This window comes from Mesoplodon densirostris, chromosome 5 (genome assembly GCF_025265405.1).
Source record: "Mesoplodon densirostris isolate mMesDen1 chromosome 5, mMesDen1 primary haplotype, whole genome shotgun sequence".
Lineage (NCBI taxonomy): Eukaryota > Metazoa > Chordata > Mammalia > Artiodactyla > Ziphiidae > Mesoplodon > Mesoplodon densirostris.
This window is the reverse complement of record NC_082665.1, coordinates 40,587,771-40,607,703: the sequence shown is the minus strand read 5'-3', so window position 1 is coordinate 40,607,703 and position 19,933 is coordinate 40,587,771. Positions and strand designations below refer to the sequence as shown.

The 19,933-nt window shown below is 32.7% G+C and overlaps 1 protein-coding gene across 1 annotated transcript in view; it reads right to left on the bottom strand.

Annotated features, from left to right (window-relative positions):
* Positions 1–3,985: 3,985 nt before the first annotated feature.
* The window catches only part of CHMP2B (charged multivesicular body protein 2B), a 29,059-nt gene continuing 13,111 nt past the window's right edge, over positions 3,986–19,933 (bottom strand). Inside the window, exons 2-6 of the mRNA XM_060099801.1 lie at positions 17,272–17,363; positions 11,958–12,152; positions 8,313–8,415; positions 4,682–4,788; positions 3,986–4,478 (exon numbers count right to left, since the gene is read on the bottom strand). Coding sequence (XP_059955784.1) covers positions 4,368–4,478; positions 4,682–4,788; positions 8,313–8,415; positions 11,958–12,152; positions 17,272–17,363 — 608 coding nt within the window. The 3' untranslated portion in view covers positions 3,986–4,367. The remainder of the gene's footprint in view (positions 4,479–4,681; positions 4,789–8,312; positions 8,416–11,957; positions 12,153–17,271; positions 17,364–19,933) is intronic.

The following is a 19,933-nucleotide window of genomic DNA, read 5'->3' as shown; positions in this document are numbered from 1 at the left end:
ATATGTATAGATAACTAATGAGAACCTGCTGTATAGCACAGGGAACTCTATTTCATGTCTCTGTATGGTCGACAGTAACACAACATTGTAAAACAACTATACCCCAATAATTTAAAAAAATTAGTTTTCAGTGGCCTGATCATCCATGCTTAAGCACACATCTAGCACCCAGGAGTTGTTAAATAATATATATATTTAACTATATAATATATTTAATATATAAATATATATATATATATACTATATATATATATATAAAGGCTTTTCTTATTTGAGAGTAAATTCTAAATTATTCAGCTATGTGGATTTATAAGTACTTTCTCTTGATTTTTCACCTGCTTAAAGCATACATTAGTTGGGGGAGTGATTCTTTAGTTTGCAAAAGGCAGGGCAAAATGTACATACATATATACACACCTAAAAATAAATATATGCATACCTTTGAAACTTGCAAACAGAAGCAAATGTAATGCAATATAAATCTAGAATAGTTTTTGCACTTAAAATCCAGACTTTTTGCACTTAAAATATGAAACTGCTGGGAATGTTTAATCTGACATTATATAGCAAAAACAAGCATGTATACATGCTTAGTCATCATTACAGATGTAAGTTTAGATCATATTATCAGACATTCATTTTAAAGGTCATTCTTTGCAACTTTAGATACAATTAGCATTGGAAACCAATTTTTCTCCCTAAAAATATTTTGAATCAATACTTAATATTGAAATAGCAATTCCTTATTTAGCTATTCATTGGTTGTAAATGCACTGGTATTTGCTATTAACTCATTTGTATAAATGAGTTTTGAGACTATATTTTCTAACTATATTGATAGAATTTTAACAGATACTGGCCTTTTTAAAAAATAGAAAATGGTTCATGTTACTTAGAATCCTAAACTGCAATTAAACAAATGACAAATGTGATTTGCTGTGCAGTATCTATGTGTTCATACATTTGGGCATAAACGTCAAAAGCTGACTTTAGCCTCACAGCCTTTCCATCTCATATTTTTGTGAGCTCTTCTGTGGTAAATCTTCAGGAATTCAGTAGCGTTCCACTAAAATGGAAAGATCTGTCACTTACCTATTGGTATACTCAATTTTACCCTGTAGAGGTGGTTGAGAAACTCATTCATGTAACTTACCTTTCCATATCTAATGGTGGAAGTACTTATTTGTTAAAGGAAACATTTTCAGTGTTTGGGGACAGAGGGGTGTGTGTGTGTGTGTGTGTGTGTGTGTGTGTGTGTGTGTGTGTGTATGTGCGCATGCACGTGTGTGTGCGTGTAGTGCGTTTTCAGGCTCTTAGGAGGATGGCTTGTGGGGGAGGAGGAAGTGTGTGTGCTGTTCCAATAGCAGCGTACCTCAGATCAGACTTCAGGATCCTCAGGCTTCAATCCAATCGACTCTTGAAGGAACTAAGTTACAGGAATGGTCTTAAATACCTTTATGGGACTCAGCTTCTAAAGAAAGGAAATTGGAAAAGTTAATCTATTTTTTTGTAGCTGCAAAACCCTATTCATGTAGAGTAATGGCATCAAAGGAGAAAGTCATCACAGGTCTCTTTTTAGATCTGCACATACACTGTTTTAACATGGGAGTGTCTGAAATAGGGGTACATGTTTAAATTGGGCCCAGTGGGATCAGGCTAGAAGTGTCGCTACTGGGCTAGTAAGGAATGCACATGTGGCCAAGGGGCAAGGGCAGGCTTCTCCTAAAGGCATTCATTACAAAGAATAAAATACACATCACTGTGCAGGTCAAATAACATAAAGCTCACAGGCTACTAGATTCCCCACTCCGGTCTACAAGGTCACTTATCTTTTTAAAAATTTTTTAAAATTTATTTTATTGAAGTATAGTTGATTTTCAATTTTGTGTTAATTTCCTGAGCCCGTTTCCACTATCCCTACCATGATCAGGTGCTCTTCTCAGAGCACAGAGTACAGTCTGTGCAACACAGTCATCTGACAGATGGTCATTTTATGTTTTCTAAGATGAGTATTGACATTTTTGTACCACATTCTACTTCTCTGAGACTCAGCAATCTCCTCCATCCATGACTTTTACATCCAGTAATAGAATATGACATTGGGCTGCATCCCTTTCAGTAACAGAGAAATTGCTATACTCCTCTGCTGTCTTTCTACTGGCAAACTTTTGTTTGACTACAGCTGTTAAAGAAATCCTTTTGCCAAAAGTAGGAAATGAGGGAAATCAAGTTTAAAAAAAAACCAACAGTATTTTCATTAAACTCAGTGTGTAAGAATCCTTGTTTCCTCATCTTAAGGGTCTAAAAGGAAATTTTATTTTTAGCAAAGGATAGTGTAACATTACAAATTTATAGTGACTGTTCGAGAAAACTGCCACTAGAGCATTTTATAAATGTAGCCAAATGAGAATGACTCTACTTTTTCCTTTGGATCCCAAAGTCTTCTGTGGCATCCATTTTTGACTGAAATTTAAAAAATAAGCTCTAAGACCTATCTGTTTAAAAATGGTTATCCCCTGGAAGTTCTAGGAAAGAAATTGTCAGATAAATTTCATGTAAAACCACCAATTCTTAGACTTACTCCATTCACAAACATCCGTCTTGTATCAGCTGCTAATTCTTAGATAATTAATTATTGCTAAAATGTAAGTAGCAGAGTTATCTAATTTTTCCTTCCAAGAAATAAAAATCAGTCTTTTGAAAAATTACCAGATATGCATAAAACTTTTAACTTTAGCAGAAACCAAAAATAGAGTTAAAGAGATAAGGGGAAAAAAAAGCATAACAGCAATAAACCTTTATTGGGATTTTTTTTAACAAAATAATTTTAAAAACAAAACCCCCCACATGTAAACAAGAAAGTAAACAAGAAAGTTAGTTAGCATTATTATGTACATCCAAGAATCAAAACAAGTTCTGGGTTAACATTCCATAATCCAGTAAAATGTTTTGACCCATCAATGTTCAGGGTAACTGCATTTAATATTATTAATAACGGAATCTTATCTTTGAACATTATAAAATGGTTTATGGATTATAAACTGTAAAGTTTAGGTTTTTGCTTTTCCCACCAATCCATATGCCACATGTCTACTAGTCCTAAAATGTACTGATGTTGTCCATATTAGTCCAAAATATCCATTATCTGAAATTAACCAGGTTACAGCTATCTGATCTCCTCCAGAAGAGTTTTTATGGTGGGATGTGCTAGAACCCATATATGACAACATCATTTTTCAAAGCTAACCTAATTCTAAATTCTAACTAATCTGCTACTTCTTCACTTAGTCTTACTTTCTATCCATACATTAAATACCATAGCAACTTTACCTTAAAAAATGCAGCTAATACATTAATACACATTCAGGCAGTAATTTCTGACAAAGTTGTAGTTTATTTACCAAGAAAAAATGCTAGTTTTTAAAATTTAGGTTGAGTACTGTCATAGTAGTGTTATTTAATTGAGAATGATGGCTTCAATTTAGAGGGTTCAGTGTACACATTAACACAGTTCAAAACTAAAGAGATTAAATTATAACTCATATGGAGAAAATCTCAGTTCTTGGAAGAAAGATCAAAATATATTGTTTTATTACTAAAAATGTTATTAATTCAGTGTCTCTTTTGCTAATCATATTTAATTCACTTTTATAAGCTTTACAAAAAAGAGCCTGGATAATTTTTGTAAATGGCTTCAATTTGAGTTTAAAATGTAGTTCTTTTCTGTCAGTTAAAATGATTTAAAGATGTGCACAATATGTTTGTGCTATTTAAGGCAGGTGCCAAGCACATTTTGAAAGGTAAGAAACTTAGCAACTAGAATGTTCTCCCAAAGGAAAAAAAAAAGAAAAGAAAAGCTCATAACAGTTTTTGTTTAAGACAGATGTTTAAATAGCACTCTTCTTTTAGGTAATTTAAAAATAATTTGGCAGCTGAACCGCCTATGGTCATAACACATATCGCTTACAAAGGACAAGTTAACAGATACAGAATTAATGATATATGTTTAATATTTTTACAGGTCTCTTTAAGCTGGTGCCTAGTGGCTTTAACAAGATTTGTATTCAGTGAAAAAGATTTAGAACATAAACTACACTAAGTAATGAATATAATTTCTCTATGCCATGCAGAAGTCAACATTTTACACACCATCACTCCTAAACAGTTTTAATTAAAATCCAAACTGTTCCCATTTTTGCATCATTGTCATTCTTTGGCAAAAGATTCAAAACAGCCATGGGTTAGGAAACAACTGTTTACTCATGGTCTTCATTTTTGCAAAATAAATGCGTTTTGTAAAAGAAATCTGCACTGTGCCTGGTTTATACTAAATAATTATAATAGGCAAAATATAATGGCTTTTTTGATTAATCTACTCCTAAAGCTTTGAGTTGCCGTTCAATCTCTTCATCGGAGATTGTAGCCTTTGAAGTAGAGGCAGACGGTAAGCTTCGGGCTGCTGATGGAGCTTTGGCCATCTATATTAAAGAGAGAAAAAGAGAAAAAAATGTGTATTATCAAACTTTTGGGATAGGACATAAAGGATGTGCTGCAAACAGGTGTAATTTAATTTTCAAACAAATATTAAAAACATACAACCCAACATAAAGGAAAACTTAAAACAATTAAGTGACACAAATGGTAGAGAAAATATTTCCAACTGAGAGTAAGACATTCATACCTTTCCAGAGATTTCAATTCCAATTTCATCAAGAACTTGATTCACAATATCTTGGCTTTCTTCTTCATCATCAGAGCCATCAAAGATGTCATCAAGTGTGTCATTGACTTGAGAGGAGGGGAGGAAACAAAGCAGTTACTTTCAAACAGATTTCAGGTTAGGTTTATATTTTTAGAAAAAGGCCCAACTACGTAATTTACACAGTACAAATAAAATTTATGAATAGATGGAGAAAAGTAAAGATCTTAGGTAGTTTACACTTAAGTAGAACAGAAAAAAATTAATAAACAGTTTGTGATAAATGGAAAGGTAAATGATTATAAAGCTTCAAAGGGAAGAGAGTATATCCACCAGCAGGGAAGTAATATGTGAGATGGTCCTTGAAGGACACATAGGATTTAACCAAACAGAGGCAGCGTAGTGTGAGCAAAGACATGGTGGAAGGCAATAGGGAATATATGTAAGAAAGAGTAAGTTCCTCTGTTTGGTTATTTAAGATGTATAAATGGAAAATGGTTGAGAAGGAAAGAATTAAAGCAACTGGCCTGTGATCATTACTACCATGATCACCGGGGAATGCCTCCAGAGAAAGGAAGACAAGTAACCTAGTCTGATCTCTCTGTAAGCATGCTGCTAATTGGGCTCCTGGTAAACAGACTAATATTTGCTAGCAAGAGAGTCCTTGTTTATGGAATGCTCCTGGCAGGCTGTTTTTGCTTTGGTATTGCTATAGCTACTATCTATGGGTTTATATCCATGACTCCCTAGAAAATAACACATAAGGTAGGTGACCATCTGAGGTATAAATTTAATATATTTCCTAAAATGCTCTCTTCAACATGAGATGATAAGCAAACCTATTGGACACGTCATCTCTTATGCTAGGTCAAAGAGCTTATGTCTGATATGGAAAGAAAAGATCTGGAGAGTCATTTGGGATGTCCACCGCTCTCCTTGTTTTGCATGTGCATCTTAATAGCTTGTATCCTTTACATTGCTACTAAAGCTTGATATTGGTTAAGATCTCTGATTTGCATGAGTATGGTTTGATAATTTAATTTTTTGTGTTAGTTTAATAGTATAAAGTCAATTGGAAAAAGCTAAAGAGCTTAAGGCCAAAAAAGTGGAATATCATCTCTGAAGAAGTTAAGTGAATGTTAAGACTTTAATTACAATCTTAATTCTTCCACTTAGTACCTGTGCAACTTTGGGGGAAGTCACTTTACCCCTCTGGGCCTCAGTATTTGCACTGACAAAATAAAGGGGCTTGACCTGAAAATTGTTTCTGATTTATAATGTAGGATTTTATTTTGTAGTCAGAAAGAAGCCACTGTGGGAATATGATCAGCACACTCAGAGGTACGCTTCTAGAAAAATAATTTAGCAGTGATACTCAGATTGTAGTGAGGTAACAAGGGAGGTGGGGAGTCCAGGTCAGAGTTTATAAGGGCCTGAATGAAAAACTACTTGCAGAAAAAATGAAAGAAAAGGCTGGAGGAGAAACACCAGAATGGTGTAATCAGGATGTAATAGAAATTTCCCAAAGATCTTGTTTCCAAAATCTAAATGTGAACAAGCGTTGGAGCAACACTGTACAATATAAATTCTAATTGGACAAAGACATGTCCATTTAAACCTTGAATTTATCTTTGGGTGAAAATACTAATGTTAAAAAACCTTACTGAAAAATCAAGTAACCACCAATAACTACTATTCTTTCAGACTCACTTTCAAATTACTAAAACACAAACAAGAACTGTGACAGATACAAGTTTTAAGTACAAGCTTATTGATTCTCTTCATTATAGCTTAATGGAATAGTTAATCCCTCTGTTAAGATCTGCTCACACCTGTGCCATCACTGGAATCCACATAAACATATTAGATACCGTGATCATTATATACATGACAATTCTCTCAGTCATTAAAAATTCACTAACGATGTCTTCGAAAAATTATATATATATATATATATATATATATATATATATATATATATATATATATATATATATATATATTTTTTTTTTTTGCGGTACACGGGCCTCTCACTGTTGTGGCCTCTCCCTCCGCGGAGCACAGGCTCTGGACGCGCAGGCTCAGCGGCCATGGCTCACGGGCCCAGCTGCTCCACGGTATGTGGGATCTTCCCGGACCGGGGCACGAACCCATGTCCCTTGCATCGGCGGTGGACTCTCAACCACTGCGCCACCAGGGAAGCCCCAAAAATGATATTTTTTAAAGTAAAGGTTCAAAGTAAAAACTAAAGTAAACAATTTTTGGAACTATCAAAGATACATGTACAGTATCACTAAACCTTAGAAGGAAAATAGATACCTGAAATAGAATACTAGAACAAAGGTAAATTTAGTAATCCTAGTAATTTAATTAGATACTATTTTATGCAATAAATGCCGTTAAATTAAAATGCAAGCAGATAAGCAGAACTAAATTGGCATATCCCGACATAGCTGTAAAACAATTAGAAAATATCTTTGCAAAATAATGATGCCAGCTTTGACATATCATACATATAGTGATTCAATGTTGACCAGGGTATTGTGAAGGGTCACTCATTTATTATCGGTGAAAAAAAGATGGGTATTGTCCTTCTGGAAAAAGTCTGGCAGTATGAATCAAAAGCTTTATAAAAGTTAATACTCTAAGAACATTGAAGAAATTCAGACAAAGAAACATATTTATCAAAGGATTATCAAATACATTGAACATTTTAAAACAATCTTATTGACCAATGTAAGAATGGTTCAATAAATCAGGGTATATTGATGTTACATAATATTAAAGCCATTAAAAAAAATAGACTTCAGAGAAAATTCAAGGTAATGAGTACATGTTTATGTTATACTACTGTTTTTTAAAGGCAAGGTAAGATTCAAAATTGTCCATGTTATATTATCTCACTTTATAAGATATGGAAAAATATAGGAAAGACATATACAATGTTAACACTAACTATATCTGGGTGGTGTGATAAATTTTTTTGATAGCTTTGTTCATTTTATTCCTCATATTTCCACTACAGCCTGTAGTTTATACTCAAAAAGAAGAAAATTAAATATTAAATTTAGACTCTGGAAAGGGAAAAAGAAAAAAGAATGAAAGGACTCTGTAATCTCTACCTCCAATATAAACAGATTTTCTATAGCATGAAATATATACATTAAATTTATATATAGATAGATATATATTAGATATTCTATAGTATGAAGAAAATATAAATATATCTTCTATATATATTTATAGATCTTCTATAGTATGAAAGAATCAACACAACTCTTAAACTATCTAACTTATACCAGGAAGAGTTATTTTATTCACAAGTTGGTTTTGGTCCTCTAATCAACAAAGTAAAACTGCTGAGGCCAATATGGCATAGAAATATGGCATCACATATTTTATATTTTTCCTTCAGTTAAATGTTAATAGAATTTTGAGCCTTATATAAAAATACAATGAAATTACAATATAGTCATCTATCTAGAAGGGAGCTGTATCATTTCTTTTCTCATCATTTGTGCCTTCATGGATGAGAATATGAGGTTGCTAGTAAATAAACTTGCTAAGTCAAAGAGAAAAACCTGTAATTTTCATTACAAGTTATTAAACTTACTCATTTCTTCAGTCATTTCCATTTTCATGTTTTCCTTCTGGAAATTCTGCATTGTTTGTAATGTCTTTTGTGGATCCATCTTCTTGTTAACTGCCTGCATTGTCTAAATATATGAAAAGATTCATGTTAGCTACATAATTATGAAAATTTTACTATGGAATAAGTCCAAAAGGAGCACATCAAAAAAAGGCAGGTTTCTTAAAGATATTCTACCATAATTAAACATAATAGTGTTAGTATTCTAGAAAAAAATGAAATGGTCATTTGGAAACCATCTGCTTAACATCTATATAATAAAGACAACTGTGAAAAACCTCATCTGAACAGTAGGCAAAAAATTATATAATAAAAAACACTGACAACATAAAATTCACTGCTACTCAAATGGGAAAACTACATTTGCCTATAATGTGGCAAGCAGGTAATGTCTAAATTAAAAAGAATTGTTTAATTTTTTCAAAAATTTTCAAAAGTTTTAATGTCTAAATTAACGGATATACTAGCATACATATTTAACCTATTAATTCATTTTAAACCATGATTTCAAGAAATGTTCAAAACATTGAGTTTTGCAAAAATACATGAAAAGAATTCTTTTACATTTTATATTCACAACTTTTATTAAAAGAAATTAATGCCACCTAGTAAGACCAAAATATTTTATATATTATTATTATATATGTGTCTGTGTATATATGTATGTATTATATGAAATGTCAGTTTCAAAGATACAAAGCAAACAGTCTTTTATGCATGCTGCAGCCAAAGTAATCTTTGCAAGTATGACACTGTACCCCCCCACCCACCACCAACCCACACATAGCTAACTCTCCAGTGGCTTTGCATTGCTTTTAGTATTAAAAGCCGAATTCCATAATTGACCTGTGATACCAAGCACCATTTGAACTCTGCTTAACAAGCCAGTCTCATTCTACACCACTGCCCTCCAAACACACTGATCTTACATTTCCTTAAATGAGCCATGTTTCCTCCTGCCACAGGACCTTTGCATATACTGTCCCTCACCTGGAATGCTCTTCTTTATTTGCTTTCACTATCAATACTTCAGATTTCAGTTTATATACAACTTCCTTAGGGAAGTAGTCCCTGACACCCTAGGTTAGAATAGATACCCCTGTTAAATCCTACTCACTATAGATAAAATTTTATTTATTGGTGTAAATTATATTACTTTACTTGCAAATTACACTATTGTTACAAAAATATACTAAAAACAACAATGATGCTGACAGTGATAATACAGCAGCTAATGCCTATATATACTAGCTTTCTGTGTGCCAGGCACTGTTCTAAGCACTTTACATACAATATTTAAAGTTAATTGACATTTAAACCTAACAAGTCTTTATGTGCTAGGTATTACCATTTCCCCCCCACTACAAACGGAGAATGAAGGTATAGGAAGGTGAAATAGCTTGCTAAGGTCACATAGCTACCAAGTGAGATCTGAACCCAAGTAATCTGACTCCAAAGCTTATGTTTTGGAGCTTATATCACTGCACTAAACTACATCTCAAATGAGCTGCCTTTTAAATAGACTTTAACCTATTACAGGTTAAGCCCTTGCCTGGTTTTGCTTTCCATTTCATCTCCATCACTTATTATAATTCCTACTTAGGGGACCTAAACAAATATTTCCTGAATTAATAAATTTCTGAGAAATTTAAGTGAAAACTAATTCATACATTGCTATATGGCAGGACCATATTAGGTACCTTTTCCTCCCCTATCAATTGCAGAAAATTGCAAAATGAGTAGTCTTCCTCCTCAACATTATTGAAACGTTATCCAGTCCAGATGTGTGATCTTCAGATATGACCTTTTCCTCAAATTAGACAGATGTTTAGTTCTGTCAATTTGGTAAAACCAAAAAAGGGAAAAAAAGTTTTTGCCTTTAACTGTGTTTTTCACTGTAAAATGACTAAGATTCCTAGAGAGTAAAAACTAACAGAACGAAGCTATATTGAAACATTCTGTTTTTTTAAGGAACAAATGTGCCACTGTACATAAGATGGACACATTCTATTTTCATGTGTTCTGCAGTCTAAAAGGCAATTATACTTGATCCTCATTATTTCTGGATTCCTTAGTTTTGAATTTGCCTACTCACTAAAATATATTTGTAACAAATCAATACTTGCAGTACTTTTGTGCTCATTTGTGGACATGCACAGAGCTGCAAAACATCTGAGTCACCCAACACACGTTTCCAGCTAAGTTCAAGCAAGGTGACACTCTGCCATCTTGACTCAGCGCTAATACTGTAGCGCTAGTGTCTTAATTAGTGTCTTCTTTGCGGTTTATTTTGTGCCTTTGGTTGGTTGAGGGTTAAAATGTACTGAAGTGTAGTCTAGCGTTTCTAAGTGCAAGAAGCCTATGACGTACCTTGGATCAAATGTGGAAAAATTGGAAAAAATACAAATGTGGAAAAAATACATTTGTTAGATAAGCTTTTTTCAGGAATGAGTTACAGTGCTACTGACCATGAGTTCAATGTTAATGATCAACTATGATAAGTAAGGTGTCTTTCAACAGAAACATATAAAACAAGGTTAGGTATAGACTGGTTGATAAAAATTGTGATCAAAGGCTCACAGGAACCTAAGCCTGCATTTCCCCTAGGAGCAATGGTTTGATACTCCCTAATTCAGTATTCCTGACTTTATAGAACATAACTACTGCAAATAATGAGAATCAACTGTTATGTACTATTTTCCTAATATAAACCTGTACTTTCTCTCCTCTGTGACTTTTCTTCCTTTTGCTCTTCACATTCATATTCTTTCTTCCCTTTATTTAAAGCCTAGTGATATTTAAGACCTAGGTCTTCTGCAAAGTCTTTCAGATCAAGTATAATTGCCTTTTAAACTGCAGAACACATGGAAATAGAATGTGTCCATCTTACGTACAGTGAGTACTATTCAGGGATCTGTGCAGTTTACTGAAACCTAGCATAGACTGATGTATAGTGAGTTTCCTTTTCAGACACATCTTAACTTCCTCCCATCCCCGACTGAACTATATAAGATCTGTGAGAGCAGAGCCTTTGTCTTGAATTTCTGATTTCTCACAATTCTTAATATACATCAAAGAGCTCATTACTTATTAAATGTCTGAAAGGCTCACAGTCCTTTAAAGTCTATAGTAAAAACACTGATTTTTTTAATGTAAAGTCTGTAAGTTAAACTTAAGTTCCTGATAAAAATTAACTGATAAATTCTTCTCACAATACTCATGTGTCCTTCTGACATTCATGAAAATAAATCAAGAGAAAATTATTATTCAAATTATTATACCAAAACTTATGGCATAATGAAATAAGGCCAAAAATCTTAAAATGATGTTTTAAGTCAATTTTAAAAATTTAGAAGCTACATATAATCTTGGAACAGTGGAACTGCCCTGGAACAAAAAATTTTATATTAAAACAAATCAATAAAAACATCTAGAAATATTTATCTGGATTATGTAGTATTATAACTCATTTTATTAAAAATTACAAAGATTCTGTACCACATATATATCAGAAGGTGCTTGAAATTTAATTTGAATCTAATCTGAATACTGACATTTAAATATCTCAGATAAAATCATAAAGCTATGGATATAAAGATTCCCACTTACTTTTGCTGTGGTAGACATTGCTCCTGCCATTTTCATCTGGGAGTTCATCACTTTTGTTTGTGTGGACATAGACGTGACTTTTGAACTTACAGCAAAAGTTCTTGTTTTCTGTTTCCTTAGATGTACAAGCTGTTTGGCTAAAACTCTGCAAGCTTCTTTATTACCAATCTTGGCCATTTTCTTAATTTCTAATTCCTAAGAGAGGAAATAAAAAGAGGAGAACAAAATCATTAAGGGGGAATCCTCAATGATTTAAGAAGAATAGACTGAACATATACAATATACCATTTCACCCTGATTATGAAAAGAGAAAGAGGCTAGTATAAAGTCACAGAAATAGTAATTTGAGAGGGAGATTTATTCTACATGTTTACATGGAAAAGAGAGAACTAGTACCTTCATCCAGAAATACAAAACAAGTCTACAAAACAGTACTCACATAAAGCCCAGAAGAGAATTTAGAAACTCAACCCAAAGGCAGGTAGGAAAAAAAGGAAAAAATAAATAATCAAACGAAGAGTTGGTAGGAGATAGCAAAAAAGAAGACCACAGTGGTATATTTAAAGCTAGTAATACAGACAATTATGTTAGGTGAAAAGGCCCATCTCCATCTCAAATAAAAGGCAGACGGTTATATTAGACAAGAACATAAAGGCAATTATATGCTACCTCAAGAAACCAACTTTAATTACCAAAACAAAGCTAAATAAAGCTAAGTAAAAGGATACAAAAATATATTCTATATAAATACTTATTAAAATCTGGAAATTTGGAGTGGTTACATTAACCAGATCAAAAAAACTTAAGAAAAATGAGTATTACCAGAATAAAAAGGGGCATTTCAATAATAATAAAGGAATTAATACATAAAGGTGTCAAAACAATCCTAAATGTGTACGCACCTAAAACAGTACTTCCAAATTTATGAAGCACAAACTGATAGAACTGAAAGGCGTAACAGACAAATACATAACTAGGATGAGGGGTATCAACAACTCCTTTCTTCAGTATATTGCTGTACTTGTTAGGACAAGTGGACAGAAAATCTGTAATGATACAGAAGATTTACAAAAACACTATCACCAACTTGACCTAAGCAACATTTACTAAAAGCTCCATCGCCAACAGCAGAATACTCACTCTTTGCAAGTGTACACTAAAAATAAAAATCACCAAAATATACCATATTCTGTAACAGAAAACAAGGCTCAACAAATATAAAAGGACTGAAATCATATGAGGTATGATCTCTAACTACAGTAAAATTAAACTAGAAAGCTGTAAGAAAAATATGAAAGGAAAAACAGAAGCAGATATCAAACAATGTGGTTTGAAATAAGTCATGGGTTAAAGAAAAAAATCAGAGGGGAAATAAGATAATATTTTAAATTAATAAAATGAAAATGCCCCATATCAAAACGTGTGAGCTGCAGTTAAAAATAATTCTTAGAAATGTATAGCGTTAGAGCTTACATTAAAAAAATGAATATCTTGTCGGCTTCAAAATAGAGAAAGTAGAAAGAAGAGCAAATAAAACATAAAGTAAACAAAATGAAGGAAATAATATAAACAAGAAAAGAAATCTGTGAACTAGGAAAGAAAAAAATACAGAAAATTAATGAGATCAAAGGCTGTTTTTTTACAAGAAATTTATCAAAGTGATAAACCATTAGCCAGTCAGAAGAGGGAAAAGAACCGAGACAGAGAGAACACACAAATGATAAATATTGGGAATGTAAAGGGAAGCATCACTTTATATCCTAAAGATGTTAAAGAATAATAAAAAATATTATAAACACGATGTCATTACCTTTTAAAATTTAGTAGAAATGGACAAATTATTTGACAGATACACACTACCAAATCTCATTCAGAAAGGTAAGATAACGTGATCCATTCTATATCTATTTTCTAAAAATTGAAAATTTTAGAATTTAAAAATCTATCCACAAAGATAGACTTTTGTGTAGTTTAAAATCTGTCCACAAAGAAAACTTCACTCCCAATGGCTTTACTGATGAAACCTATAAAACATTTAAGAAAGAAATACACAAACCCTTCCAGTAAATGAAACAGTAAGGGATGCTTGCCAATTCATGCTTTAAGGTCAGCAGTACTCTGATGTCAAAACCACATAAAGACACTAAACAAAAAGATAACTACAGGGGGCTTCCCTGGTGGCGCAGTGGTTGGAAGTCCGCCTGCCGATGCAGGGGACACGGGTTCATGCCCCGGTCCGGGAGGATCCCACATGCCGCGGAGCGGCTGGGCCCGTGAGCCATGGCTACTTAGCCTGTGCGTCCGGAGCCTGTGCTCCGCAATGGGAGAGGCCACAACAGTGAGAGGCCCACATATCGCCAAAAACAAACAAACAAACAAAAAACCAAAAAGATAACTACAAATTAACAGCTTTTATGAACAGAGATGCTAATATTCTTATGAAAATTTCAGCAAATTGAAATAAAAGTATTTTTTAAAAATTCATCATTACCAATGAAGTTTATCTCAGTAGCAAAAGCTTGATTCAGCTTTGGAATTCAACTTTGGAATTCATCAATGATGTAATTCACTATACTAACAGACTAAGGAAGAAGAAGAACTACATAATCATCATCTCAATAGATGCAAAAAAAAAAAAAGAAGGACTTGACAAAATTAATTTCTGATAAAAACTCTCAACAAACTAGATACAAAAGGAACTTCATCAACCTGAGAAAGGGCCTCTACATAAAGCCTACAGTTAATATCATACTTAATGATGAAAGACTGAATGTCTTCCCCTAAAATCAATAAAAAGAGGTTATATACCACTTTTAACATTGGAAGTTCTGGCCAGTGTAATAAGGTATAAAAAAAAAAGCATCAAGATTAAAAAGGAAGATGAAAAATTTTATTTACACAGATGACATGATTGTCTATGTAGAAATAGACAATAGAATAGAATAAAATAGAACAGAATCCACAAACAGGCTACTAGAATAAGTGAGTTTCAGAAGGTTACAGGATAAAAGATCAATATACAAAAAAATGAATGTATTTCTAAATACCAGCAATACAAAATCAGAAATCTGATGAAAGAAGCACAGGATCAGTATAATTACAAGTACAAATACTGCTGAGAAACATTTTAATCTAAATAAATAGAGAGACAGAGCATGCTCATGGGTTGAAAGATTAATATTGTTAAGATGCCAAATTGGTTCAATGTAATCCCAATCAAAATCTGATCCTTTTTGTAGAAATTGACAAGTTTACTTTAAAGTTCATAGGGAAATACAAAGCACCTAAAATAGCCAAAACAATTTTAAAAAGAAGCACAAAACTTAAGGGTTAATGCTATATAACTTTAAGACTTAATTATTAAGTGTTAGTAAAAACAGTGTGGTATTGGCTTAAAAATAGTTATATAGTAAAGCAATTATACTCTAATAAAGATGTTAAAAAAAACAAAGAATAGTCATATAGGTCAATGGAATAGCATAGAGTCAAGAATGAGGCCCACGTGTATTTGAACAAATGATTTTCCGCAAAGATGACAAGATATTTGAATAGGGAAAGATGTCACCAACAAATGATGATGGAACAACTGAATATCCAAATGCAAAAGGTGAACCTCTACCCTTACCTAACAACATAGTAAAATTTAATTCAGTAAGATTCACAGTCCTAAATGTAAGAACTGAAATTATAATACTTCTAGAAGAAAATCTCAGAGAAAATATTAGTGACTTAGGGTTAGGCAAAGATTTCTTAGCTAGGAAACTAAAAGTACTAAATCACAGAAGAAAAAAATAATAAATTTCACTTGATCAAAATAAAAATCTTCTGTTCCTCAAAAGACACTCTTAGGGAAATAAAGGACCAAGCCAAGAACTGGAAAAAATAACTGCAAAACATATATTTAATAAAGCACTTGCACTCAGAATATATAAAGAACTCTCACAACTAAATAATTAGAAAACTTGATGAAAAAAATAGGTAAAATATTTCAATAGACACTTTGGCAAAGAAAATATGTAAATGGTGAACAGGCACATGAAAAGATGCTGAACATCATTAGTGATTAGGGAAATGCAATTTAAAGTGACAATCTACTACACACCACTAGAATGGCTAAGATATAAAGACTGTAAACTCCAATTATTGGCTGGGATGTGAAACAATTTGACTCTCATATATAACTGGTGGGAACAGAAAATATTATAGTTATATATATATTCTCATATATAACTGGTGGGAACAACAACTTTGAAAAATTGTTTAGCATTCTTATATAGTCAAATAACCTGTGATCTACCAAGCAATCCCACCCCTAGGAAACATATGTTCAAACAAAGACTTCAACTGAATGTTTATAACAACCTTTATCAAAATAGCTGAAACCTGGAAATAACCCAAATGTCCACTGGCTGGTGAATGGGATAGACAAACTGTGAAATGTCCACCCAATGAAATAATATTCATCAATAAAAAGGAGTTAGTATTCATACATGTAACAACATTGACTAATCTCAAAATAATTATGAATGAAAGAAGCCATATAAAAATGAATTCACTTTATGATTCCATCTATATAAAATTCTAGGAAATGTAAACTAATCTACAATGACAGATCAGTGTTGTCTAACTATAGAGGGAAACAGGGAGGGATGGGTAGAAGGGATTACAAAGAGAAAAAGGAAACTTTTGGGGATGATGGATATGTTCATTACCTTGACTGTAGTAATGGTTTTATGAGTTAATACATATGTCAAAATGTACCAAATTGTATAATTTTAAAAAGTACAGTCAACTGCATGTCAATTATACCTCAAACATGCTGGTTTTAAAAAATATTTTAAGCAACATACATTTAAAAGCACAACATAAAATTACAGAAAGATAGTCAATCTATTAAAAAAGTACATTTATTATCACAGACCCAATAACAGTTAAAATATCAAGTAAAACACCTATGAGTTAACATAATTATTTTCTTGTAACACTCTCTTGTTTTCTAGGACTATTTTATCTTTGCTGTTAACTGACAAGAAGGTGGCTGTTTTGAGCAATATTTCTTCCTAGGCATTCATGTCTTTCACAAACAGAAGAATATAATCAGCAGAATACACAATACACAGAATCCTGATAAAAGTCAGCAGAATGACACAGTAAACAAAGGTAAGCAGAAATTGCAGGAAGATGTTAAATGTCATTTCTTAGTAAAGTAAATCACTTACCACCTGTCGTGTCTTTTTCCTAGTTAGCTAATTATTCCAACACTGATTTCTAAATTTGTTTGAAAAGTTAAACTGAAATTTAATGTTTTACTTACCAGCTGTTTTTCTTGTTTCTCTAAAGCTGCTCGATCTCTGATTATAGCCCTCTGTGTACCTCGTAACTCTCGATTCTGTTCCTTTATTACATCTAAGAGAACCACAAAAGAAACCTAAATGTATGAGCTGTAAAATCTTCTTCAATACCATTTAAAATATTGGACTCAGAAACCTCAATAAAAAAAAAAACCTTAAATTACAAGATGTTAAATTTTTTTGTTTCAATTCAATATACTAAAAATTAATCAACTGTTAAAACAAATTATAAGTATTGATTATATAAAAAACTACAGAAGTGTAAATATGCTATAGTTCAGCCAAAAGTATATATAAATCACAGTAAAATACTCCCTTAGAGAACTGATTATTATACAATGTTTTATATGGCATGTATATATATATATATATGTCATATGCATACACACATGCACGTGCACACGTGCGCACACACACACACACACACCCTTCTCATCTCTCCTTACTCCAGTATTACATGAAATTCCAAGAAGGAAGACAAGCAATGTGTTTATTAAATCTTTTTGTCTACACTAAGTCATCATAACAGAGTGAAGCAGCCAACCTTCCAATGAAGCAGACCTGGATTTGAATCGCACCTCTGCCACTTGAAAATTATATGATGATACCTTGCAAAGTTAGTTAACACTCTAAACCTCATGTTTCTTACAAAATTAGGATTGTTGTTAAGGAGTAAATAACATACACAATGCCCTGATATATTGTAAGTGTCCAGTCATTGTTAATGTCTTTCTCATTTGTCTCAATTCATCTGGATCCACCAGTCTCACCTTTTTTTAAAGATTTTTTTTGATGTGGACCATTTTTAAAGTCTTTATTGAATTTGTTACAATATTGCTTCTGTTTTATGTTTTGGTTTTTTGGCTGTGAGGCATATGGGATCTTAGCTCCCCGACCAGGGGTCGAACCCACACCCCCTGCATTGGAAGGCGAAGTCTTAACCACTGGACTGCCAGGGAAGTCCCAGTCTTACCTTTGGAAGAATTAAAATATTAGTCTGAGACTGACAGACTATCATTTGGGTTAACTGTTACTAAATAGTTATTTCTTCAAAGGATCACAGATATGGATAGTAATGCTTGCCAAAACTGTTCCCTCATTGTCAGGAATCTTGCTAAGTGCTTTACATACAGTATACAGTATAATGTTCATAATAATGCCATGGAGTTGGTTTTTCTATTATTTTATATATATGAGAAAACTAAGTGTTAGTAAGTTTAAATAATGTGCCCAAGGAATCCAAGTGTTGTCTCCTGAATCAGTGATCTTAATCATTTCACTAGAGTACCTTTTTAGTAAAAAGGTAGATTTAAAACCACCACCACCACAACAGAAAGAATAGTCTCTTCATCAAATGGCACTGGGAAAACTAGATATCCACATGATACACACACACAAAAAAAGAAACTGGACCCCTACCTCACACCATATATAAAAATTAACTCATAAAAGATTAATGACCCAAATATAAGAGTTAAAATCATAAAACTCAGAAGAAAACACAGGAGTAAATCTACATGATTTGGGATTTGGAATTGATTCTTAGATATGACACTAAAAGCACAAGCAACAAAAGAAAAAATAGATAAACTGGACTTCGTGAAAATTAAAAACTGTGATTAAAGGACATTACCAAATGAAACGACAGTGTAGAAAATGGGAGGAAATTTATGTAAATTATATATGAGTCTAGTATCCAGAATATATAAAAAACTCTGACAACTCGAAAACAAAAGACAAACAACTCAATAAATGAGTGAAGGCCTTGAATAGATATTCCTCCAAAGAAGATACACAGATGGCCAATAAACACTTGGAAAAGATGCAAAATATCATTAGTCATTAGGAAAACCAGATACCACTTCACATCTGCCAAAATCGCTACAATCAGAAAAAGGAAAATAAGTGTTGATTTGCCAGTAGGAATGTAAATTATTTCAGCCACTGTGGATAACAGTTTGGTGGTTCCTCAAAAAGTTAAACATAAAATTACCAAATCACCTCACAATTCCCCTCCTAGGTATTCACCCAAAAGAACTGAAACAAGTACCTAAACAAATACTCTACACAAATGCAGCACTATTTACAATAGTCAAAAGGTGGAAACAACCCAAATATCCGTGAACTGATGAATTGATAAACAAACTGTGGTATATACATATAATGTAATGGAATATTGTTCAATTATTTAAAAAAATGAAGTACTGATACATACTGCAACATGGATAAACCTCAAAAGTGTGCTAAGTGAAAGAAACCAGTTACAAATGGTCATTTATGATTACACTCATATGAAATATCCAGAATAGGTAAATCCACAAAGACAGAAAGCAGATTGATAGTTGCCAGGAGTTGGAGAGAAGGGGGATGGATGAGTCACTAGTTAATGGATATAAGGTTTTATTTTAAAGGGATGAAAATGTTTTGGAACTAGAGATGGTGGTTATACACCATTGTGAATGTACTAAATGCTACAGACCTGTTCACTCTAAAATGATTAATGTCATGTGACTTTCATCTCAATTAAAACAGCAGCGAAGTCAGCAACTGTTATCCTTTTTCGTGATGGAGCATCACAACTTATATTCTACACATTTCTGTTTTAATGAAACTTTACTCAGAATA